Here is a 26,795-nt window from a genome sequence, read left to right as displayed (position 1 = left end):
TTTCATATTACCTGGGCATTAGTACCAGGATATATTTATTTGATTGCACAAGTTATTTAAGATATAAATAAACACATTATGGTATCAACTGAAACTGAGAAAGTCTAAACATACAAACTAGTGCACAGAAAACAAGCATCAAACTCTATGATTTTTACTTACAAGCCTACATCATCAAACCACCTTATAAACATATTAAAGCATTCTTCGGGTCTATTCTCTGGACTCGTGTGACTTCCTCCCTTTAACAAAACAAAATGACCGACCATCATGATCATAACACTAAGGGGCTGTTTGTTTTTCTTGTGAAGAGCTGCGCAACCACTTTTGTCTGCGCCGCGCAGACAACGCGCAGACATATGCCCTCGCAGAGTGTTTGTTTTTTGGAAGTGCGCAGACCAAAAAACGTCTGCGCGAGGTCTTCCTGGCGCAGACATGAGCCACTGTCTTCAAAGGTCTTCAGACCTCATTTTAACAAAAAAAAAAAAAAAAAAAAGACCACCCGTTTTTTTTTTCTTTATATTTTTGCTGAAAATGCATTTTTAATGGTTATGACATGAAATTAAGTTTGAAAAATTAATTTATTTCAATAGCTGCAGATGTTAAAAACAAACAGTCTTCTTATTGCAGACTGCAGATATTTGGTCCACCTCTTCCGCCGCAGAGGCTTGCAGATGTGGTCCGCAGACTGCAGACATTTTGATTTCAAAAAAACAAATAACACCTAAATGTTCATTTTAGCTCATAGAATTGCAAAAGTTCAATTTAAAAGGGTTATAACATAGAAGTGTATTCTCAAGATAAAAAAAATAGCCTAAGGCTTATGTTCATAATTTTTTTATATTAAAAAAATGTAAAAATATTTATAAAGTCAAATATTAAAGTTTTCATAAGACAGGAGCATCACTGAGTGAAAAGAAAGTTTTAGGGAAGATTTCTCACCTTTACTGTAGCGAATGTTAATTTATAGTTGTGGTTTGAGAATTTCATTGTATACCTGCAATGAATGAGATAATAGAATATCATTACCGTTTTTAATACTTATATTGATTGAATTGTATCGTTACCGTTTTAATACTTATATTGATTATAACAATTCATGTGCTCCTAATAAAGCATAACTAACCCGGCTACTTGTTCATCAACATACCACGGTCTCCAATACTCCATGACTAACAAATCTATCGATTCAATCCATTTTAGCGTAGAAAAATATGGAACACGCAAATCATGATCTCCACTGCTCAAACAAAAACAACAAAGAAACAAAATGTTATTAATTTTTGTTTCCTTCAAGTCTCTAAATACCATATATATGTATACATAAATATAAGAGACTAGGAGCCAACTTGAAAAAGAAATTATATGAAAAATATATATTGGGAGGAAGCATAACTACCTATATACCAAAGCACGACAATTTTTATGAGAAAATTCTTGATGATAAGCTACGGTACTCATGACATTGAACTTGTAACTAGGTTTCGCAAGCAAACCATCATTATATGTCAAGCTCTGATTGCATGACACCCATTTAATTTCATTAAATACCTGTAGCCATACAATTAATGTCGTATTGAACTTGCATTGTTTTTTTATAGAGAAAATTAGATATAGTTAATGATATGTTGATTTTTGTTAAAAAAAATGTTCATGGGGTGTCTATTTAGCAACAGTCAATTACAAACCTCACTAACATGAAGAGCCTCTTTTACGTCTCTCCGATTAGCCCATGCCTCGATGTATGCAGACTTGTAGTACTGCAAAAATTATACTTCATTTTAACATAACAATTATAGTTGTAAAATTCTAAGATAAAAAACTATAATACATCAGAAAGAAGAAATCATTAAAAAACAATAAGTTTCTCATGTATGATAAAATGAAAAACAAAAATCATGTATTTTATACTTCCATTCAAAATAATTTTGATAACTATAAGTTTATTATAATTACAATTAAAAATTTCTATGTGATTATTAACTGTAATTATAAAAATGAATCTCTGAAATACGATTTACTGATAGTCATTTTAACGGAAAATGTCACTTATTCTTTTTGTTGCAGGTCGTAAACAAGGTTTGGAGTAGAAATGGAGATAAAAACTTGTTATTCTCAAAGCAATCAATCTCACGTAATGAAGTAATAAAACTTGTTTATTTGTTGAAATTTTTCACTAACATATAATCACAAGTTATTATATGATAAATATTTATTTTGCATTTCAACGCACCAATTATTTTATACCAACGTTGCATATGATGATTTCCCAAAGTCACGTAGCTTTGAAGTTTAGATATATATAAAATGCAAGTATGATGGGTACTTTTCTCAAATGAAGGAATAGCAGGAGAAGCATATAATTCACAGAGGAAAAGTGAGAAACATTACACAAATCCATCGTGTCAGATCTTCGTCTGATGACCAAATATCAATAGAGGTCTTATCAATGGATCTTAGGTCTATTCTCAGGAGCTCAGATTTTGAGGTATTTAAAGGATCACAAAAAGGCTCTAAAACGTTGTCCACTTTAATTCTTTTAATGCACTACAAAATCAAAATAACAAAGCACTAAATTCAATGAAATTTTGGATTAAGTTAATACCCCAAGTAAAAATCTAGGTTAATTATGTACCTCGTATACCACTTGAAGATCATGTATGCAACGATAGTTGTTTGGATCTACATATTGGTACTCTCTGTGACAACTTTTTTTAACAGACTGTAAAATTATTGGACTATATTAATTCACGGACATTAATTTGCAGTTTTGTTTAGCGCAAATAAGAGCTACGAACTATGTAAACAAGAAACTTTTTAGCACATAATGTATTAGCCACAACTCGTTCGTACTTAACTATTTACCTCGTATATTTTATCGGATATGAGTGACATACGATGAGCTTGTTCGATTTTCGCATTATAGGAATCATGTTTGTCTGTTAAAGGATTACCAAGAATGTACCCCTATGTTGGAAAACCATATATCAATTTCATTACAGAAACTTAGATAGGGGTATAAACATATAGGAATGTTGGACTAATCTAAATAACTTATACTTTGAAGTTGATGTGTGGTTCTTCTCCATCTTCATTACCTACAAAATATGGAAATTAAGCTAAAAGTTGAAGTATCTCCGCATGATCTCTCTAATACGCTACATATATCCTAAAAATAATGTACCTTTATATATCTCTTGAATAGTCATTGGCACTGATATGCCACCATAGGAATCACCACCAAGATACAAGGGATTGTTGACAAATTTAGAATGATCCACAAGCCACTGAAATCGACATAAAAAGCAGACATTGATGTTAGCTAAAGCATATAGATTACAATCAACTCTTAATGCTTGGATGACGTAAAATTAATAATTAATTTTTTCATGTATAACATAGTGAGTTATAAAATTAATAACAAATCCATTTTCAAGAGAATGTGTGTATGCATTCAAATATGTAGATGCATGGTTGTATTAGATATTTTCTTTCAAAAATTATCTTACCTTCCTTATAAATTGGTGCATATGAATTGGTGTTAAAGTATCATTTGTTATGTAAGCTTCAGGGGATTTTGCATACGAGAATCCAGATCCAGCAGGTTCATCAAAAAATAGGATGTTGGCTACCTGATTTCATTACATAAAACAGATTGTAAATCTTACAAAGAAAACATCAGGCTTACGTATTTATAGAGAACACTAGGGACAAAATTTTAAATCCCTGGCAAAAACAAGCCATCTCTAATTTATGTGTTTTTGTTCTATATCAACTAAAATTCCACCAACACTACGTCAATCCAATCATTATCATGATGGCCTGAAATATCTTTGTGTCCTCAAATAGATAATTCTCAACATAGAAAATGAAGGTTTCTTTTATAGTTAAGTGGTTGCATAATTTGGATTATGGATTGGATATACAAAAGGTAAAAATACACAAATACTTGAACTTCACTAGGATGGAATCACCATCCAAACAAATACTTTGAACTTCACTATTTTACTTCAACATTAAGAATACTGAGAGACAAAAGAGGAAGACGTAGCTCAGAGAGCAGACTAGATCCTAAAGAAGGCAATAATGAAGAGAGTCTTTCATCCCAAGAAAGTCAACATGGGATAACACAAGGAGGATTTTAATCACACCCATAAGAATACCAGTCAACCTTTTAAATGCATATATTTCATTTCACATGTTTACTCAATCTCATTAATATGCTTTTGGTTTTAATTATTTATTATATTAGTCGTTTATTTTATAACTTTCAACAATCATTGCTAATTTTATTAGTTACATATAGGTCCATCAAGTATATATGTTTATATATTTGGATGTCATTTTAGAACCATATGAATTATTGAGTAAATTTTCCCTGATAATTTGTACATTTGATTACTAACTTTCTTTTTAACTTGACCAGTCAATATTTTATGTTTTTTGTTATGCACTTAGTCTCCTTCCGACCTAAAAAGACTATTTTGCCATGTTGATTTCATTTTTGAATTTTTATTGCAGATTTCTTGTTTATGTTGTTAAAAAGAAATTAAGATCCCATTCCAACCTGTATCCTTCCGGGACTTACTTGTTACCCCTTATCTCTCTTGTCTCGTTTATCGAAAAATCATCACATCAGGCAATAATAACAACCATTTCTAATACCCAAATAAATGACTATCACATATGCTTCGATGATACTACCCATCACTTCCGTTTCCACTTCGACCACCTACATCTTTGAAACAAATCTTGTCCACCATTTGCGTCTCCAGTAATATGAACATCAATTTTCATGAATGTTCACCAATATTCATCTACAAACATATATGAACATGAATGTTTAGTTATGAACATTATTGAACATAACCTAACCCACGATGAATAGAGCGGGCAAAAAACGATTCAATCCACTAACCCAACCCGAACCCAATCCAAAATTAACGGGTTGGGTTGAGATTTACAACCAGTTTAAGTTAAACAGGTCAACCCACTTAACCCATTTAATTATATAGGTTGAGTTGGGTAAAAATTATCAACACATTTTAAAGTCTCCAATCCATTTAACTTTTATATATTTAATTTAGTAATTATTTGAATATCATCATATATTAATTAAAGTATTAATTTATAAATTATAATGTATTATTATTTATGTTCAAAAAATCAATCATAATTGTCATTCTTTGTCTTACCATTGATAATACTAACTACTCTTTAAAACTACTTCGAATAACATTTTTAATGTTATTTGAACAATTTATATGTTTTTTGAAATAAGATTGTGCTTTTGTCATACATTGAAATTTTATTGACGTTTGGAAATAATTTAAGTGGTATAATCTTTAGTTATTTTTTTATTTTATTTTAAATGAGTTAACCTAAGTTTAACCAATTTATGTAGTAGGTTGGGTCAAGAAGACAGGAACTACATTAATAGGTCAACCCGATGATATTCCATTTATCTAAAAGGTTGATTTTGGTTGGAAATATCAACTCATTTAAATAAACAGGTTGGGTTTGGTGGAAACTTCAGTCCAATAATAAATTAGTTGAACCCGAACCCAACCCAGATCGACCTATTGCTAACTCTAACTATGAATATGTAATATATATTAAAAATAATATGTAGCTAATATAAAGGATTATAATAGAAAATTATTCGTAAAATGAAGGACCACATATAAAATTTGTTTATAAGTGATTGATCGGTTATATTCAAAAGTACAAAGGATCATAATGGATAGTTATATATAACATAAGGGACATTAGATACAATAATATATACTATAAGGGGCTATAAATATAAAATATCAAGTTTGTTTATATGGGACGGTTTGACACACACTAAAATTAATGATGATGGTCAAAGGTGGTAAATGGTTTTCAATAGACAAAATTGTAAAAATAGTCCTTGTACTTAGGTCAAAATTGTTATTTTGGGTTAAAAATGTTTGAATTAGCAGTTATGGTCTAAAGATTTTCATTTTCTTGCTATTTTGGTCCAATTTACTTTAAACGTTAAGGTTTAGATTATTTTTGGTCATTTAAGTTTTGGTTTTGTGCTCATTTGGTCACTTAACTCTTTTTAAGTTTTAAAATGTCATCAAACTTTTGACTTTGTGCTCATTTAGTCACTTAACTTTTGGTTTGGTCACATTTAGTCACCTAACTTTTAAAATTGTGCTCATTTAGTCACTAAATTTTTAAATTTTTTTCAAAAGTTTAGTGACTAAATGAGCATAATTCTAAAAGTTAGGTGACTAAATGAGCACAAATCTAAAAGATAAGTAACCAAATCAAAATTTGAGTAAATGAGTACAAAGTCAAAAGTTTGATGACCTTTTAAAAATTAAAAAGAATTAAGTGACCAAGTCAGCACAAAAACAAAAGTTAAGTAACCAAAAATGACATAAACCCTAAACTTTATTGTAATGACCAATTTGCCCTTGTTTTTGGTTTTTTCAGGTTTTTTATTTATTAAAATACTTTTATAATTATTAAAAGAAAAAAGAAAATCTCTCTCTCTCCCTCTATCTCTCTCTCTCTCTCTCTCTCTCTCTCTCTTCAAACTCCAATGTCCTTTTCTACCATCATAACCACCAGTCCACATTACCACCGCCACCACCACAAGACGCCGCCAACAGTCGAACGTCGGAAAATTTAACTAGCTCCGACGAGATATTATTTTTTGGCAAGAAAAAGAAATTACTGATGGCTCTCGAATATGATGTCTGGCGAGAAAAAATTGCATGTGGGTGGGTCTCAAAGTCCCATTTTAGGAATAATGATTTCAGGTGGAAGGTTCAACAAAACTCAAATAAATATCAACCTAAAGCCTAAGATGATTGTGTTCAAGTGTTCTTGGTATGAACAAATAGAAGCCCAAAATGTAAGATCTGAAATCTTGTTCATAGTGAAGCAAATCAAAATTATTGTCATTTTGGTTCTTGTGTTCCAAAAATAACCACCGATGAGCAAACCCTGGAACTTAACCTGAAATCTTTGGAGTCTTGATGAACTTAACTTGAAATCTTCAGAAAACCCTTCATAACTCCAAAAACTCTAATTTTGATTTTGGGCTTCTTCACAGATCCAACCATCGCCGACTCAATTTCTTATATAACCACCATCACTGCAGCTACCAAGTCAGATTGAAGATAAACCTCCATGGAAGACAGCGATTTCACAGTTGGAGATGACTCCAACATCTTAACATCTTTGTTTTACTGATGAAGAAATAGAAATAGTTAGGTTGATGATTGTAATGTGAGTGTATGTGTGCGTTAAGCTCTTGAGAGACTGTAGAGAGATGATGGTGAGAGAGGTGTCGTTTGACCTCAGATATGGGTTGTATGTATGTGTTTTGTATTTATGATCAAATTCATAATCTGCAAAATCTTTGAAGAACAAAAATATTGAATCTGAGTTCTTTAACATTTTGGTTTCATGTTTTTCAAATCTCTTGGGTTCATCTTTATTTTGGTTCATCTGGTGTGTGTTTTTATGTAAAAACAGGTATGTGTTTTTGTTTAAGAACAAATCGAGAATGGATTGGTCGGAGAAGGGGAAATGTCGGCAGTGAGATGAAGCAGAGAAATCTTGGGAAGAAGAAGTGGTTGGAGGATTTTGACTTTCTATTTCACAGGAGAGACAGAGAGAGGAGATGGAGAGAGTGAGAGAGGGGATGGGGAGGGAGGGAGAGAGAAAGATGTATTTTTTTAATTTTTCTTTTAATTATTAAAGTATCTAAATAAATAAAAAACTTAAAAAAAAAACAAAATCCAAGGGAAAAATCGTCATTACAAAAAAATTTATAGTAAATTGGATCAAAGTGGCAAGAAAATAAAAACCTTTAGACCATAAGTGATAGTCCAAACTTGTTTTTGCCCAAAATGACAATTTCAACCTAACCACGGGAACATTCTTGCAATTTTGACTTTTCACTATTATTCGGGTGTGAAAAAATTCCACAAGGAGGACCAACACAACCCACTACATCCTTTTCTAATAAGTTAAAAACCTAGAGCTCACCATGATTAATGATCCATTATCGAGGATTTGTCTTTTATATATACCCCATGTTCAAACGGATAATGCTTACGAATTTTCTACTCATAAGGATTACGTGGAAAAAAGCGATTACAATTATCTTATCCCATGGAACATGACACCAATTTTGGTGGTACTGAATTGATTTTCGTTAAACATAAATCCAGTGAGTGTTTCCTTATTGCCATGGCTTCACGCATCTCTGACCAAATTCTACTATATATGATTGCCTTGCGTGCAAAGGCTTTTTGCGGACCATTGTCGTATAATTCTACTCCTTAATAGCCCCAGACTTTGGCCCTTCACCCTTGAGCTTCTTTAACAAATTTTGGCTCGGATTTGCTGATTTGGAGACTCTCATTACTCATGAGTGGCTGAAATAAAGAAATAGTCTGAATGTGTTTACAAAGTGGAAATGCTTTCGAGAAAATTAAGGGATTTAAAACAGTTCATCAACTCTTGGCGCAAGAACATGAATCACAATCAAAAGTCAATCATAAAAACCTTAAAGATTATTTAAAATATGTTGCCATTGATCTTATTGCCGAAAATTGTTCTCCTGATGATGCCATAATATGAGAGAAATTGGATTTCATTTCTCAGATTCAAGCTTACGAAACCATGAGGTTACATGACATTAGGAAACATATGATGTTTAAATACACTGTCGAAAGGGATGACAACTCATGTTATTTATGTGATGCAATCAACTTCAACTTGGAAACTTCTCACATTAATGGCCTCAATACAAATTGGAGTCGGGGATCATGTTCAGCGTGGATAAAATATGAAATCTCCAACATTTATAAATGAGGTTTTAATAGTTGGTTTTCTAGGACATTGTTCCCTAGTAAAACAGTCAAGAGACTATAGCGTATGTGACGTGCTTACTTAGAATAATATTTCGACATGAAGGCTCCGAGACCTATCAACTTCACTTTTGCATTTATCGAAAAGTTTTTGCATATTATTGGTTCTGATTTCTTCAATGCCGTGAAATTATTTGAGGAGCATTCCATAACTAATATCACTGATAACTCGTTTTCTATCACCCTTATACCAAAAGTGACAGACCCGCTTAATCTTGGGTATTATAGGATTAAGGGGGTGTTTGGATAAATTAGATTATAGCTTATTAGTTTATTGTTTCTTTGTTTATTTGCGTTGAAAATAAGCAATAAGCAAGGGGGAGATGCTTATTAAAATCAGCTTATTTAGCTTATCTCTATCACAATAAGCTGATTTTTAAGGATCTTATCCAAACACTTAAACTTAGCCTATTGTTATAGGAATAAACAATAAGCTATAAACACCATTTTTTTTCCTATCCAAATACCCCTAATAATCTAATTAGGTGTACAAGTAGGATTATATTGATAACTATAGTGAATAGACATAAAAATGCCATCGGGTCTATTACATAATTTATCAATGGGGTTTCTTAAAAAAAAAAACTTTGTGATTTCTATCTAATCACTTTTTAAATTTTTTTTTTTTTTTGATTATTTTGTTGTAATTTAGTTTATAACAATTATTATTTCTTATTAAATCAGGTATATAAAGTAATTAAATAAAGTTATTATATAATTTATTTAATTTTTTATTAGGACGTTTCTTATTTTTTTCTGATTAAATTAGATACTTTTCTGATTTTTTTATTTTTTTGTTTCCAATGTTTTCTTAAATATTTTTGCCAATAGGTCCCCTCTTTTATAAGAAGACTATCCGATTTTTTCCTATTGATTTTTTTAGTTCTCGTTGATTAAATGTATACATAGACTAATCGAGGTTTCTTAATTAAATGTATACATAGCATAAATCATCTTTAACGTGGACTTCAATGAGCAAACGACTTATATAAGTGGTAGAAACATCTTTGACGACCTTCTTGTTGAGGAAACCACTCCATAGGTAAAAAAAAACATCTTTAACGTGGACTTTAATAAGGCTTTTTAACAAATTTTGTTTTTCCTTTTTTTTACAATGTGATAAATCTTATGGGATTTGGTGTTAAATGGAAATCTTGGGTATTTTCATATATTTCTATCAGAAAAGTTTTCCTTCATGATAAGTACAATCCCATAAAGCAATTCTCTTTAGAAAAAAAATGAGCTCATCAAGGAAGTCCATTTTCTTCATTATTACAATTAAAAGGTATCAAGGTGGTTATCAATGATACAATAAACAATAGCATATAAAAGGGTATCTCTCTCCTCAACAACATGCACCTTCTTCCCATCTTTCAATATGTGACTGATGCCTTATTCCTTGTAGAAGGGATTAAAAAGAATGTGATAAATCTTATAAGGGTATTAGGTGTTATATTCTTGAATCTGACCTCAAAATGAACCTTATGAAAGGTAAAGGCATATGAACTTAACTCAACAGTTTAATACATGGAAATTGGTTGAGTTGTGTCATCCGTTCCTTTCTTTTCGCCGACATTGGTGTCTTGATAATTGCGAAGATGAAGATAAAGATGAAGATAGTTTCATCTTGGAATCCTATAGTGTGTTGGGTTAATCGGATTTAAATCTAGGGGAATTTAAGGAAATTTAGCTTTAGTAATTTTGTTTCCCAGTTTTGGAATATGAGTCAAAGTCTTCTTGTTTTATTGTTTTATGGGTTCATTAGGTATTTAATTCCATAAGCATAAACATAGGAGCATTCGTCGTTTTTTTTAATGCAGTTTCCATTACTTCTTTTGTTTAACTTTGAGAGCAAGTAATTTAAAGTTATTTTTTTTTTCTTCACCTATTTTCTTTCCACTGTCTTTTTCCTCCCTGCATATAAGAAATTGATTTAGTTTATTTTTAACACACATGGTATCAAAGCGCTTTCATTGAAGGGGGTGTGATTTGGTTTTGATCGCAAGCAGAACTGATTTCTCTTGATCGGGCTTTCTCTTACCAGAGGTGCGTGATAAACGGATAGGAAGTCATCAAAGTGGGTAGCCTTCATTTGTTTTGTTTTTGCGGGAAATGAAAAAAGATAAAGGTGATTGTGACCTTGTCTTGTTGTTTGGTGGAAAAAGTGCTCTCAGAACTAGCTTGATTAAATAGGTCGGGGTTGTCAAAAGAGAGAATAAGATATCAATTGTTAAAGAAAGAGATTCGATGTCGTATCAAGTTCCGATTTTGACTCCAACAAATTATCATGTGTGAGCAGTCAATTATCAAGGCAATTATGGATGCACACGACATACGGGAGACGGTTGAATCAAGAGCATCATGTGCAACATCAGAATCAAAGAAGTCAAAAAAGCTCTTGCTTTTTTGTTTCAAGCTATACTCGAATACATGGTGTTGAAAATGGCGAGTTATACCGACCCACAGAAGTGTGAGATGGGCTAAAAAGATGGTATTTGGGTGAGGATTTGGTGAGAATTGCTCGAATTGCAACCTTAAAAAATGAGCTTGAAAGTTTTCGCATAAAGGAAGTGAAATGGTAAATGATTTTGTGACGAAGTTATCCGGTTTAGCCTAAAAAGCAAGGAGTCTTGGATATATTAATGAAAAAGTGGATTTGGTGAAAAGGTTAATAGACTCGATGCCTAAGTCGTTTCTTCAAATCATGATTTCAATAGAGAAGTGTTTCGGGTTGGAATAGATGTAGATCAAGTCGTCGGAAGATTGAAGGTGTATAAGGAGCGTATATGTAGCACCTTGTTCCTAGTATGTAAATCTTATTTGAGTATTTTCCATTTTTAGCCTTGGACTCGGCGAGTCATAGGTCCGACTCGCCGAGTAGAGCCGGGACCCAGGACACGGTATAAGTTGGCGACTCGGCTAGTCACCGCTGTTGGATGAAACCCTAAGTTTCAAGGGTTTGCACCCTATTCAAACTCTCATTCTGCCCCAATCTCGCCCCCATTCACCCTCAGAGCTCTATACCTTGTTCAAGAGTTGTTTCCTTGTGAGTTTGAAGCATTTGGGTGCTCTCTTGAAGTTTTGGAGTGGGAAAAAGAGTAGATCAAGAAGAAGAAGAGGAGGTCAAGCATCTTTGAGCTTTCTCAGTGTGTTCCCTAAGGTATGACTCGATTTTCCCCTTGCTTCCATGCTTATAGTCCCTTATAGCTCCATTAAAGTCTTTCTTGAACCATTTCCAAGCTTTTGTATGTGTGGGGGTTCATAATAAGCTGAGTAACCTCTAGATCTAGGCATGGTTGAGCTCCAGGAGCTCAGATCTACTACCTTTATGGACCCATGTTGCATGAAAACCTTAGATCTACTCTTTTGGTGCATTTTGAACCCTAAAACCCTCATAGATGGATATTTACACGTAAAGTTAGAAACTTTACGTGTTATTCATGCTCTAGGAGCCCAAATCTACGAATGGCATGGACTGGATTCGAGAAAAATCGCGTTTATGGCTCTTCCATGAAGTAGACTCATCGAGTCGCTCATCTGACTCGGCGAGTCTGGTCGCGAGTCTCCGAGATTATCCCCTTTTAGTTGTGTCGAGTTGTGTGGTGAGTCCAGGGTGAACTCGGTGAGTTGGAAGCCAAAACTCACCCATAATAGAACTCGGCGAGTCGATGCCCAGACTCGGCGAGTTCAAGGCAATCTTATTAGATCAAGATCAGACTCGGCGAATTGTTCATACAACTCGGTGAGTCGCAGCATAAGTGTTCATCGGATGAAGATGAACTCGCCGAGTTGTTCATACAACTCGGCGAGTAGGATGAAGGACTTGAACATCAGTTTGGATGGAGAACTCATTGAGTCAACGCCTAACTCGACGAGTAGAAACAGAATCCAGGTCAGTCGTTTGGTCATGGACTCGACGAGTTTGAGAGCCAACTCGGCAAGTCGGGTCAACTGGAAGTTGACTCTGACTTTGACTTAGGGCATGATCAGGGGTAAAATGGTCATTTTACCCAAAGGATAGTTCGCAGTTTTTGACTAAGTCATTGGTGGGAATTACAGCCGGAATATTTCCGGAGCAGCAGCAGCAGTAGATAGACTATTCCCACACAGACCAGCAGCTACTCTGAGGTGAGTTTTCCTACCAATAGGAACGGGTCTAAGGCACCAAGGCCGGCCTGTATAGACGAGATGTTAGTATTAGAGTGTGGGCCGAGCCCGTATCTCTTGGTTGAATTGATTATGATATATGCCAGTATGATAGAGTTGTTTATACTTGTTGTCTGTGTGATACTTGTATATTATGGGATAGCGGCTGAGTGTGGGCAAGGCCCGTATCTCTCCGAGAGTGGGGTGTGGGCTAGGCCCGTATCTCCCAGGTATTAGTGTGTGGGCGAGGCCCTTATCTTCCGGCTAGCGAAGTGTGGGCAGGGCCCGTATCTTCATGAGTGTGGGCGAGGCCCGTAACTCCTAGTTGAATGTTGTATGTTATATGCTTGCATGGTATGAGGTATTATGAGGGAGCTCACTAAGCTTCGTGCTTACGATTTTCAGTTTTGGGTTTCAGGTACCTCTTCAGCTAAGGGAAAAGAGCCGGTGCGGTAGCAGCATATCACACATACGCTTTTGTTTTTCCGCACTATGGAAGTTCTGGGATGTACTCTGAATTCTTATTATGATGTCACCGGTTTTCAGACATGGATTATTATCATGAATGTTTGCAATGATGTTTTACGTTTTAACCTAAACTAAAAATAAAATTTTTAACCGGTAATTTTGGGGTGTTACAAGTTGGTATCAGAGCCCTGGTTTAAGGGATTCGGACACACTTTCGGGGGTGTCTGAACTCAAATTAAGGGATTAAAAGATTTTCTAAAAGAAAATGTTTTCTAGAAATTAAGAAAAGAGTTTGAGAAAGAACAATGTGTGTGATGTGCGCAACCGGCCGAGATCAAGTAACTATTCCCCAAAATACCCATACAAGTTTATGTTATGTTTATCAGCTTTTGTATAATAGCATGCTAGAATAAGACTAAGGATCTAGGAGTGATGCCTTATGTGCCTGCTTTATGTGCTTCAGTATATGAAAGAATTGCATGTTAGGGTTGAGTAGATAGCAGTAGGGTAGTATGTTTAGGTTATTCCTGATAGTACGAGTTTAGCATTGTATGCTAGTTTAGTTCTCTCTATGAGGATAGAGTTGCTTGAGATTGTTTTCCTTAGGTCCAAATGATGTTTGCTTTGTGCTATGTGGGCTTTGAAGTGATGGGAGTTAACTGTTAGGTGAATACGTTTAAGTCCCATGTGATCAGGGTTGTATAATCTCAGAGTGTTGGATTTGACTCTATTGTGCAGCTCTTATTTGAGTCCTAACCGTTGTAGAGATGAGTCCCTTACTCGAAGGATTATCTGAGCCTCATCACATGTGATTGTATTCAGGTAATAGTTAATTGGCATCACCAAGAGGCCTTCAGCAGCTGAGGACTGGGTTGGGTGGAGTCAAAGGTTTCCTAGGGTCAGCCTAGGATAAAGAGTAGCAGTGATCAGCGGTAGTGGAAGGGACCTGGTGGAGTTGCGGCAGTCCTTGAAGAAGGTACGCATAGATGTGGAAGGTAGTATGGGCCCGTACTACTGAAAGTAGAGGATCCGTACCCGAACCAAGGAAGGCCAAGATAAGACCAGGGAACTTGTAGTGAGTGGGATCCCTCCAGGGGTATCAGTATCGCTAACAATTGTTATTTCTTTGTATTTCAAAATGGTGGTACTACGCCCGAGGCTAGCAGTTGGCAGTTCAGGAGAGGGGTCGGGTTCGGGATCAGGTTCCGAGCCAGTAGATGAGAGGCTGTGCGAGTTCATCATGTCTGAGATCACCAGAGGTATCCTTGAGTCGACCCCCATTATCTTCGGGTCGATCAAGGAGGGGATATTGGAGATGATGGAGGATCGCCTCCAGGCATTCAGGAGTGATATGGCATCTAGCCAATCAGGATCTCGCACACTGTCCTTCAAGGACTTCAGGGGCAGTGATGCGTCGGATTTTCACGGGGCGAAAGACCCCATAGCTGCTAGACGATGGATTGCCGACATTGAGTCTACACAGATGATTAGCTTCTGCCCTGAGGGGTCGAAGGTGAGGTTCGCAGCGGGGTGTTTACGAAATCGAGCTAGGGATTGGTGGGAGTCCGTGGGGGACTCATTGGGAGCCTCAGCTGTCGAGGCTATGACCTGGTCGGACTTTGCGACCAGGTTCAGGGTGGAGTTCGCGCCAGCCGTCGAGCTTCAGCAGCTGGCTAGGGAGTTCTTGGATATGAGGCAGACGATGGAGACCGTGGCGGAGATCACCACCAAGTTCCGGGAGAGGGCTTTGTTGGTGCCCCAGTATGCAGGTGATGAGGATATGAGGAGCACCCGTTATCATGACATGCTACAGGCTGACATCCGGGAGCATGTTAGCTTTTCAGCTTGACCTACCATGGACTCCATGATTGCCAGGGCTAGGGAAAGGGAGATCGATTTAGAGCACATCCAGAAAAGGAAGGCAGAGGCAGGGCAGGAGGTTGGGGCTTCGGGGAAGAAGCCCAAGGGATCAGATGGGAGGCCGAAAGGCCAAGGGGGACCGGGCCGCTGCAGGAAATGCGGCAGGACACATAATGGAGCATGTCGGGTGGGATCAGCAGGCTGCTACAAGTGCGGCAAGACAGGGCACTTTAGCAGGGATTGTACTACTCCTGTTTCAGCTATACAGACATCTGAGTTGCTGTGTTTCCACTGCAACCAGAGGGGCCACAAGAAGGCCAATTGCCCCAGTTGACGGTTGCAACGTCAGTGAAGGCGCCATCTCCAGCGACCCTGCAGATCCCGAATGGTCAGCAAGGCAAGGCAGAGGTTCCACTGGTGAGGAGCCGGGCATTTCAGCTGACTACCGAGGAGGCACGCGCCGCCCCTGATGTGGTGACGGGTATGATTCTTTCTCTCTATTTTATTTTTATGATGTTATGATATTGATACGCGCTCCGTGTGTATATGTATGCATTAGGATCGTTCCATGTGAATGGCATCCCAGTTCAGGTGTTGTTCGACTCGGGTGCATCCCGATCATTTGTTTGACTTGCGCTTAGCAAGAAGTTTCCTGAGTCCTCGGGCGAGTTAGATTTCCCTTTAGAGGTAGAGATAGTTGATGATCGATCGGTGCGAGCATCGATGGTATTTCGAGATTGCGTATTGCGTTTGTTTGAGGAGCGCTACTTGGTAGACTTGGTTCCCATTCCATTGCGTGGGAACAAGGTGATTATAGGCATGGATTGGTTGAGCCCTAACGGGGCGGTGATAGATTGTGCACAGCAGCTAGTGTGAGTCAGGACCCCAGGTGGGGGAGAGTTAGTGATTCATGGTGAGAGGCCACAGTGTGGACCCACGATATGTTCAACAACGAGGGCTAGACGATACCTTCAGCAGGGATGCACAGGTTATGTCGCGTACGTGATGGACACCGGGAGGCGGGTAAGGCGACGGTGAGCAAGGTTCCTGTGGTGCGAGATTTTGCAGATGGCTTTCCAGAGGAGCTTCCTGGGATACCTCTGTAGCGACAGGTGGAGTTCAGGTTGACCTCGTTCCTGGTGCGGCTCCGATAGCCAAGGCACCATATCGGCTGGCTCCTCCTAAGATGCAGGAGTTGTCTATACAGCTGCAGGAGCTGTTAGACAAGGGATTCATTCGACCGAGCAGTTCGCCCTGGGGAGCCCCGATTCTGTTCGTGAAAAAGAAGGACGGGTCGCATCGGATGTGTATAGATTACCGGGAGCTGAACAAGGTAACGGTGAAGAACCGTTACCCACTCCCGAGGATTGATGATCTCTTTGACCAGCTTCAGGGAGCATCTTGGTTCTCCAAGATTGATTTGTGTTCGGGTTATCATCAAATGAGGGTCAGGGAGGAGGATACATAGAAGACCGCGTTTCGGACGCGCTATGTCCATTATGAGTTCGTGGTGATGCCGTTTGGGCTCACCAATGCTCCTGCCGCGTTCATGGACCTCATGAACCACGTATGCAGACAGATGCTGGATCGGTCTGTGATAGTCTTTATCGATGACATCTTGGTTTATTCCAATACGCAGGAAGAGCATGAGGAGCATCTGAGAGGGGTATTGGAGACCCTGAGGAGGGAGAGCTTGTATGCCAAGTTCTCCAACTGTGAGTTTTGGTTGCGCGAGGTGCAATTTCCCGGACACCTTGGCAACTAGAATGGGATTCTAGTCGATCTGGCCAAGGTCGAGGCCGTGATGATATGGGAGGTTCCGAAGTCTCCATCTGAGATTCGGAGTTTCCTAGGATTAGCAGGCTATTATCGGAGGTTCATTCAGGATTTCTCCAAGATAGCCGTACCCCTGACACGGTTGACAAAGAAAGCCGTGGTCTTTCGGTGGGGACCCGAGCAGCAGGCTGCGTTTGAGACACTGAGACAGAGATTGTGCGAGGCGCTGATCTTAGCCCTGCCAGAGGGCGTAGAGGATTTTATGGTTTATTGTGACGCGTCCATTTCAGGGTTGGGCGCGGTACTGATGCAAAGGGGGAATGTCATTACCTACGCTTCGAGGCAGCTCAAGCCTCACGAGGCGAACTACCCGACGCATGATCTGGAATTGGGGGCGGTGGTTTTTGCCCTCAAGATTTGGCGGCATTACCTCTACGGGGTTCAATGTACCATCTACACGGACCACAAGAATTTGAGGTACCTCATGGATCAGCCGAATCTGAACATGAGGCAGCGTTGGTGGTTGGATGTGGTGAAGGATTATGATTGTGAGATCCTTTACCACTCGGGGAAGGCCAACGTGGTGGCCGATGCACTTAGCCGCAAGGCGGCGCCGATCAGGGATATTTGCATGAGGATGACCGTAGTGACTCCCCTGTTGGAGAGGATTTGGGAGGCTCAACAGGAGGCTATCAAGGAGGAACATCGGAAGAGCGAGCGTGTGGTGGGTTAGGTTTCCTCCTTCGATTACGATAGCCGAGGACTATTGACACTACACCGTACGGTGTGGGTGCCATATCACGGGGGTGTGCGCCAGATCTTGATGGAGGAGGCGCACAAGTCCCGATTCTCTATTCATCCCGGGGCGATGAAGATGTATAGGGATCTATGTCCAGATTATTGGTGGCCCTGCATGTGGCATGGTACGTCGACCGGTGCCTGACCTGCAGGAAGGTCAAGGCCGAACATCCGAGACCGCATGGCAAGATGTAGCCGTTGGACATAACGTTGTGGAAATGGGAAGATATCACGATGGATTTTATCACGAAGCTTCCCAGGACCGTGCGGGGAGTGGATTCGATTTGGGTCATCGTGGATCGATTGACCAAGAGTGCTCACTTTATCCCGATTCAGGAGAGCATATCAGCCGAGAAATTGGCCGACATCTATATCAGGTAGATCGTGGCGCGGTACGGGGTGCCAGTATCGGTTATCTCAGACAGGGATGTGCGTTTTACTTCCAGGTTTTGGAAGAAATTTCATGACGATTTGGGAACTTGTTTACATTTTAGCACCGCCTTTCACCCGCAGACGGATGGTCAGAGCGAGCGGACCATCCAGACTTTGGAGGATATGTTGCGGGCATGTGTGTTGGATTTCGGTGGTAGCTGGGATACCTATCTTCCCTTGGCCGAGTTCTCATACAACAATAGCTACCACGCGAGCATTGACCGTCCCCCATTTGAGATGTTGTACGGTTGGAGGTGTAGGACCCCGATATGTTGGGGTGAAGTTGGCCAGAGAGTCATGGGGAGCACTGAAGTGGTGCTCAAGATGACCGAGAGGATCCAGAAGGTTCGGAGAAGGCTTCAGACTGCTTAGAGTCGACAGAAAAGTTACGCCGACAAGCGTCGATCCGACTTGGAGTTCCAAGTCGGGGACATGGTTCTCCTGAAGGTGTCGCCCTGGAAAGGCATCATTCGATTCAGGAAGCGGGGCAAGTTGGGCCCGAGATTCATCGGACCGTTCAGGGTTGTAGCCCGGGTGGGCAAGGTGGCGTATAGGTTGGATCTTCCAGTTGAGCTCAGCCAGATCCACAGCACTTTCCATGTCTCTCAGCTGTGGAAGTGCTTAGTGGATGATTCAGCAGTGGTGTTGTTGGAGGATATTCAGGTTGACGACAGCCTGAATTACATTGAGCGCTCAGTCGCAATCCTCGACAGGAAGTCGAAGGATTTGAGGAACAAGAGGGTGGAACTAGTGAAGGTGCAATGGTAGCACCGCAAGGGTTCGAAGTGGACTTGGGAGCCGGTGGAAGAGATGATGGAGCATTACCCCGAGCTATTTCAGGATCGAGCAACAGACTTCGAGGACGAAGTCTAAAATAAGTGGGGGAGATTTGTAGCACCTGGTTCCTAGTATGTAAATCTTATTTGAGTATTTTCCATTTTTAGCCTTGGACTCGGCGAGTCATAGGTCCGACTTGATGAGTAGAGCCGGGACCCGGGACACGTTATAAGTTGGAGACTCGGCGAGTCACCGTTGTTGGATGAAACCCTAAGTTTCAAGGGTTTGCACCCTATTTAAACTCTCATTCTGCCCCAATCTCACCCCCATTCACCCTCAGAGCTCTATACCTTGTTCAGGAGTTGTTTCCTTGTGAGTTTGAAGCATTTGGGTGCTCTCTTGAAGTTTTGGAGTGGGAAAAAGAGTAGATCAAGAAGAAGAAGAGGAGGTCAAGCATCTTTGAGCTTTCTCAGTGTGTTCCCTAAGGTATGACTCGATTTTCCCCTTGCTTTCATGCTTATAGTCCTTTATAGCTCCATTAAAGTCTTTCTTGAACCATTTCCAAGATTGTGTATGTGTGGGGGTTCGTAATAAGCTGAGTAACCTCTAGATCTAGGCATGGTTGAGCTCCAGGAGCTCAGATCTACTGCCTTTATGGACCCATGTTGCATGAAAACCTTAGATCTACTCTTTTGGTGCATTTTGAACCCTAAAACCCTCATAGATGGATATTTACATGTAAAGTTGGAAACTTTACGTGTTATTCATGCTCTAAGAGCCCAGATCTACGAATGGCATGGATTGGATTCAAGAAAATCGTGTTTATGGCTCTTGCATGAAGCAGACTCGGCGAGTCGCTCATCTAACTCGGCGAGTCTGGTCGCGAGTCTCCGAGATTGTCCCCTTTTAGTTGTGTCGAGTTGTGTGGTGAGTCCAGGGTGGACTCGGTGAGTTGGAAGCCAAAACTCACCCATAATAGAACTCGGCGAGTCGATGCCCAGACTCGGCGAGTTCAAGGCAATCTTCTTAGATCAAGATCAGACTCGGCGAGTTGTTCATACAACTCGGTGAGTCGCAGCATAAGTGTTCATCGGATGAAGATGAACTCGCCGAGTTGTTCATACAACTCGGCGAGTAGGATGAAGGACTTGAACATCAGTTTGGATGGAGAACTCATTGAGTCAACGCCTAACTCGACGAGTAGAAACAGAATCCAGGTCAGTCGTTTGGTCATGGACTCGACGAGTTTGAGAGCCAACTCGGCAAGTCGGGTCAACTGGAAGTTGACTCTGACTTTGACTTAGGGCATGATCAGGGGTAAAATGGTCATTTTATCCTAAGGATAGTTCGCAGTTTTTGACTAAGTCATTGGTGGGAATTACAGCCGGAATATTTCCGGAGCAGCAGCAGCAGTAGATAGACTATTCCCACATAGACCAGCAGCTACTCTGAGGTGAGTTTTCCTACCAGTAGGAACGGGTCTAAGGCATCAAGGTCGGCCCGTATAGACGAGATGTTAGTATTAGAGTGTGGGCCGAGCCCGTATCTCTTGGTTGAGTTGATTATGATATATGCCAGTATGATAGAGTTGTCTATACTTGTTGTCTGTGTGATACTTGTATATTATGGGATAGCGGCTGAGTGTGGGCAAGGCCCGTATCTCTCCGAGAGTGGAGTGTGAGCTAGGCCCGTATCTCCCAGGTACTAGTGTGTGGGCGAGGCCCATATCTTCCGGCTAGCGAAGTGTGGGCAGGGCCCATATCTTCATGAGTGTGGGCGAGGCTCGTAACTCCTAGTTGAATGTTGTATGTTATATGCTTGCATGGTATGAGGTATTATGGGGGAGCTCACTAAGCTTCGTGCTTACGGTTTTCAGTTTTGTGTTTCAGGTACCTCTTCAGCTAAGGGAAAAGAACCGGCGCGGTAGCAGCATATCACACATACGCTTTTGTTTTTCCGCACTATGGTTTTTCTGGGATGTACTCTGAATTCTTATTATGATGTCACCGGTTTTCAGACATGGATTATTATCATGAATGTTTGTAATGATGTTTTACGTTTTAACCTAAACTAAAAATGAAAATTTTAACCGGTAATTTTGTGGTGTTACAGTATAAAAGGAATCAAGAAAGTGGTGGGACTCAATGTGGGTTAATGTTGGCTAGGGTAGAAAAATCACATGTTTTTAAGCATTGTGGCAATGGAGGTTTAAATCGGGATGACTTTAAACATAATCGTGAAAGAGGTTGTGGGTTCAGGAAGAGTCTAGATGGCAAGGAATGTGTCTGTGATAAAAGTCACATTAAATGTTACAAATACGGTGAGTTTTGTCAATATAGAAACGGGTGTCCTAAATTGGAGAACAAGAGGCAAATCTACTTGAAAAGGAATCAACACTACTTTGAATGAGTGGTATGACCAATCCGATTAAAGGGCTGAGTGTTGGGTTAATTGGATTTAAGTCTAAGGGGAATTTTAGGAAATTTTATTTTATTAGTATTGTTTCCCAGTTTTAGAATATGACTTAAAGTCTTTTTGTTTTATTGTTTTAGAGGTTCATTAGGTATCTAATTTCTTTAGTATGAAAGTAAGATCATGCGTCGTCGTTTTAATTCAATTTCCAGTACTTCTTTTTGTTTAACTTCGAGACCAAGTAATTTAAAGTTTTTTTTTCTTCACCTATTTTCTTCCCACTATTTTGTTTCCTCCCTTCACATAAGAATTTGGTTTATTTTTATTACATTATGGAGAAGTTTCAATCCAAATTGTTTAGGTGGAACACCCGATAACTATCATTTGGTGATAGTTTAAACTTGTGTAAAAGTGTTCTTGATTGGCTTAGGAACCTACTTGTTCTCCTTATTAAGGTGTTTAACGAAGTTACAAAAAACTTGAGAGCATCCGAAATCAAATTTGTAGGACAACTTAAATGACAAAAAGAAAGTTACTTGAATTGCTTGGATAAAGAGTTTTAAATATCAAGAAAATGTTGTTCTTACAATAAGGAGCCTCTAAGGGTTTAATATCGCTTTATTGCAAAATGATGGTGGTGATTCTATACAAAAATTGGTCAATTTCAAAATATTCTATCATTGCATTACATGGCTTGGGGAAGGACAGATCAATGTTTTGTAAAAGTGGAACATTGAGAAAAATCAATCATTTTCACACTTATTTTTAATCATATGAATTTGGATATTCTTTTTATAGTTTATGTCCGAAACAACAAACCTAGATGGATTGGAAACGATGATACAAGTTTCTTGGTCTCCTCTGTAAGCCTATTCGGACGACATGCTACTAGACCAAAGTACTCGCAACACTATTTGGAATCATATTGCACCTAGCAAGGTAACCATATAACTTGGCATGTCGGATTAGTGGTCTACCGACATGCTTAAACCTAGGGTCATAGTACAAACCTCCTTTACTTCCCTCCCCGCGCCTTTATGTTTTTTTCATGAATCGCTCAGACACACTTATTTCTGGAATGTCCTAAATTCATCGCACTCAAAGGGGTTTTACATCAGTAGTGGAGATAGCAAGTGGGTCGATCAAGGATTTATTTTAGGGTGGGACACCAGGGTTCCCATGTCACAATATCAAATAGGCTATCACCAATTCACCATTAATCTCATGACCATGTTATGGGTTATATGGAGACTTCTCAATGAGGTTTTCTTCAATTCCAAATTCATGAACAACAAAGAATTAATGAATGGCATTTAATCCACACCATTTGTTTTTTAAATTCATGTAACGCTCCTCGTATACATTGCCTCGAATACATGTTATTCTAGCCTATCGCTTGCTATTTTAGAATGAGTGTTCTTTTGTTGTTTAAAAAAAATAATGTAACAATTACATACCTTCGTCAAACTATGAGTGCTTAACTCGAGCATTGGGTTCTCCAAACTGGAATTTATGTAGTTGATAGTGATCGGACCTATGCAGAGATTCATCAATAAGTATAATCTTACAAAAAATAAATTGTTTATATATATATATATATATATATATATATATATATATATATATATATATATATATATATATATATATATATATATATATATATATATATATATATATATATATATATATATCATAATATGTCTTATTAAATTTCAATATCAGTGCACTGATGTAATCTGAAAAGAAAAATTAAAGTGATAATAAGTTGTAAATTGTACTATTAATATTCTACCAATCCAAACTAAATGTTTTCCAAAAAACAAAATTACAAAATTATAGTTGTTTTAAAGAACTTTTTGAAAATTAGCGACCTAAAAAAATATTTTGTTTAAGAAATGTCTAGACAATGTCTTCCAAAGGGCTTCTTAATTGTTAGAACCAAGGTTGTCAAGATCGGGATCCTACCTAGGATCATTTTTGGGTTTGCAAGATCGGGATCGAGATCCTAAGATCCCACAAAATATAATATAAATTTAATTTATGATATTTAATCATGAAAAATATTTCAAACATTTAATTTTTCGTTCAAAAATTATAAAAACTTCAAAATATTAGTCATAAGTCACAATAAAAAATGATAATGATAAATTGGTAAATGATAAAAGACATAAAGTGGTAAAAAAAATTCATTTGCAAAAAAAAAAAAAAAATGTAGGATCGGATCGGATCTCGATCCTACGATCATACTTACGATCTTACGATCCTATATGCGATCCTACCCCAAATACGATCCTTTTACGATCCGAATCGTTTTTCATACCTAGGATTGTAGGATCGTACGATCCTACGATCGGGATCGCGATTTTGACAACCATGGTTAGAACTTAGATAGTTTAGTTTCTACTTTACGAGAAAAGTCTCAAATTTGTTTTTTACGGAAAGCATAAATTACCGGTAAAAATGACGATTTGAGGGTTTTTTTTTTTTTTTTTCTGGTTTACTGGTTTCATTACTTACCCGGTTCCATTAAATTCACATTATTTTACTATAATTTATGAGTCAATCTCAAAGTAAATTTATGTGATGATTTAGTCATTTTCACCATGTAACATACATTTTACTGATTTTCTTGCCGACTTGGACGCCTAGTCCTAAAATGAGTTGATAAGATAAATATGATGGGTTATATAATGCTACATTTACCATAAAAATTTAATATCCATCTCATTAGCTCATTTATGATTATGTATCCAGGTCAGCAATGAAACAGATAAAATGTGTCTCTCCGGAAAAAATGGCGGAAAATGAGTTGATGAGATAGATATATTGGGTTACATAAGATTAGATAGCCAATTTGAAATTTCTTATAAACTTAGAAAATAACTAAGTTATTGCTAGTTTATGAAATTATTGTAGTTTTCGTTGGATGCATTTTATATTCCAAAAAATATGCAATACATAAGGATATCAAGTTTATGACAAACATAACATTATATACCCCAACATATCCATCACATTAGCTTATTTATTGACTAGGCGCCTGGTCAGCAATGAAACCAATAATATGTATGTAATAGGGAGAAAAATGTCAAATCATCACTTAAGTTAGTTTGCGACATATTCGTAAATTATGTTAAAATGGTAAGACTTTAATGAAATAGGGTAACTAATAAAACCGTTAAATTGAGAAAAATGGGTCAAATCGTTAATTTTACTAATAATTCATGTTTTTTCGTAAAAAAAATTAGTTTGGGATTTATTTTTGTAAATCAACTATAATAAATGAAGATTTGTTTTGCCACATGTCAATCTCTCATTAGTTTTCGCACTTGTTATTTTGTGATATATTTAAAATAAATAATATCCAAATTTCAATTGTTAGGTTTTTTAATTTTAAAATCAAAAAGCTACATAATATTTATATATTTATATATGTAAAGTATTAAATATCATAAATATAATATTAAATTGTAATTAATACATCTCTTTATTTCTTATTTAAAAATTTTATTTTTAAATATATTTATTATTTACATTTTAATATTTAATTTATTTTTTAATAAAACCGTGTAATACACGAGTTTTACATCTAGTTAAAGTAAAATATTAGGACTTTTTCGGAGATATCTCATTTAATAATCATCTTCTCATTTAACTTGACACATGTCAGTTTATGGGAGTTTTAGAATTTTTATTTTCACTTATCATTTTTTAAGGATTTTCGTTTTCTTAATATAAAATTTCATAAAATTTTAACAGTTTCTATAAGAAAAGAAAATCATTCTATTAATTTGATAATAAAAATCTCATAAATGTTCCAAATTATTTGATTTCATTTATAAATGTTCCAAAAGATTACAATACGTTCGGTAAAAATACTTGTCTAGAATATATATATATATATATATATATATATATATATATATATATATATATATATATATATATATATATATACTAGTTTATAACCTGTGGGAACCACAGTTATAAAATTAATTAAACTTTAATAGTTAAAATTTAAAATTATTAATAACTTATTTTAAATAAATTATTAATTAAGAGGTTTTTTTAGTTATATAAAATTATAATCATTGATTTAAATAAATATATAAAATTATATCACTTTATAATTTGTATTAATTTTATTTTAATTTTTATTCTAATGTTGTTAATTTAATGTAATTATAATGGAAAATTTAAAATTTAAAATTTGAAATGGAGAATCAATATGTTAACAAATGGTATGCATTAATTATATTATAAGACATAATAAGGTGAAACATTATAAAAAAAAAATTACATTAATTATGAAGATTAATATGGTGATACATGTCAAAAGGAGATTAAAAACTACTCTTTTATTAGAATATGGAGAGTATATATATATATATATATATATATATATATATATATATATATATATATATATATATATATATATATATATATATATATATATATAAAGAGAGAGAGAGAGAGATGAAACGCAAGAACACTTGTACACAATTCAAATAATTAAATGTAGGACTAATACTAAGAGGTTACTTATGTCAATTTTAAAACTAGTCACATCTAGATGTAAGTAGTAAAATCAAATAAGGATATGCAAGTAATTTCATGCTTATTTATTTCCTCACAATTTGCTTAAATTAATTTATGTTAGATTATATATATATATATATATATATATATATATATATATATATATATATATATATATATATATATATATATATATATATATATATATATATATCAAAGTTTCCAATCAGCAAATATTTTATATTGTCGAATAACCTTTTTCTATATCACGATAGTTGAATATAATAATTAAATACTTAAAAGACTAACATATCAAATTTCATCAGTCACAACAACTTAACAAAACATTTTGAGGTATTTTTGTTTGCAATATATATGCTTTTTAAAGGGTATGTAATATAAATAATAAATTTAGAAAGTGTTTAAATGGAATGAATAACAACAAAAATTATAAATTGGAACAATTTATTAAACCGCATAAACCGCCCGCAAACAGCATCGCATAATGCGGTTTAGAGATTCCGCGGTACGGTTTTCGGTTTCCAAAAAACTTAAACCGCATGTGCGGTGCAATTTGCGGTTTCATCTCTAAACCACACCAAACCGCATCGCGAACACCCTTTATATATATATATATATATATATATATATATATATATA

At 36.7% G+C, this 26,795-nt stretch overlaps 1 protein-coding gene across 2 annotated transcripts in view; it reads right to left on the bottom strand.

Annotated features, from left to right (window-relative positions):
- The window catches only part of LOC145046575 (serine carboxypeptidase-like 11), a 27,992-nt gene continuing 1,197 nt past the window's right edge, over positions 1 to 26,795 (bottom strand). The window contains exons 3-14 of one of the 2 annotated variants that reach the window (XM_078994860.1): positions 23,048 to 23,124; positions 3,510 to 3,632; positions 3,185 to 3,287; positions 3,061 to 3,098; positions 2,866 to 2,967; positions 2,636 to 2,722; positions 2,392 to 2,547; positions 1,689 to 1,760; positions 1,400 to 1,551; positions 1,127 to 1,240; positions 943 to 997; positions 1 to 242 (exon numbers count right to left, since the gene is read on the bottom strand). In XM_078994860.1, the coding sequence (XP_078850986.1) occupies positions 159 to 242; positions 943 to 997; positions 1,127 to 1,240; positions 1,400 to 1,551; positions 1,689 to 1,760; positions 2,392 to 2,547; positions 2,636 to 2,722; positions 2,866 to 2,967; positions 3,061 to 3,098; positions 3,185 to 3,287; positions 3,510 to 3,632; positions 23,048 to 23,124 (1,163 nt within the window). In that variant the 3' untranslated portion in view covers positions 1 to 158. The remainder of the gene's footprint in view (positions 243 to 942; positions 998 to 1,126; positions 1,241 to 1,399; positions 1,552 to 1,688; positions 1,761 to 2,391; positions 2,548 to 2,635; positions 2,723 to 2,865; positions 2,968 to 3,060; positions 3,099 to 3,184; positions 3,288 to 3,509; positions 3,633 to 23,047; positions 23,125 to 26,795) is intronic. The other variant, XM_078994861.1, reaches the window with a different exon arrangement.

This window comes from Lactuca saligna, chromosome 5, assembly GCF_052625555.1.
Source record: "Lactuca saligna cultivar CGN05327 chromosome 5, ASM5262555v1, whole genome shotgun sequence".
NCBI classification, from domain to species: Eukaryota; Viridiplantae; Streptophyta; class Magnoliopsida; order Asterales; family Asteraceae; genus Lactuca; species Lactuca saligna.
This window is presented reverse-complemented; position numbering and strand designations above follow the sequence as displayed.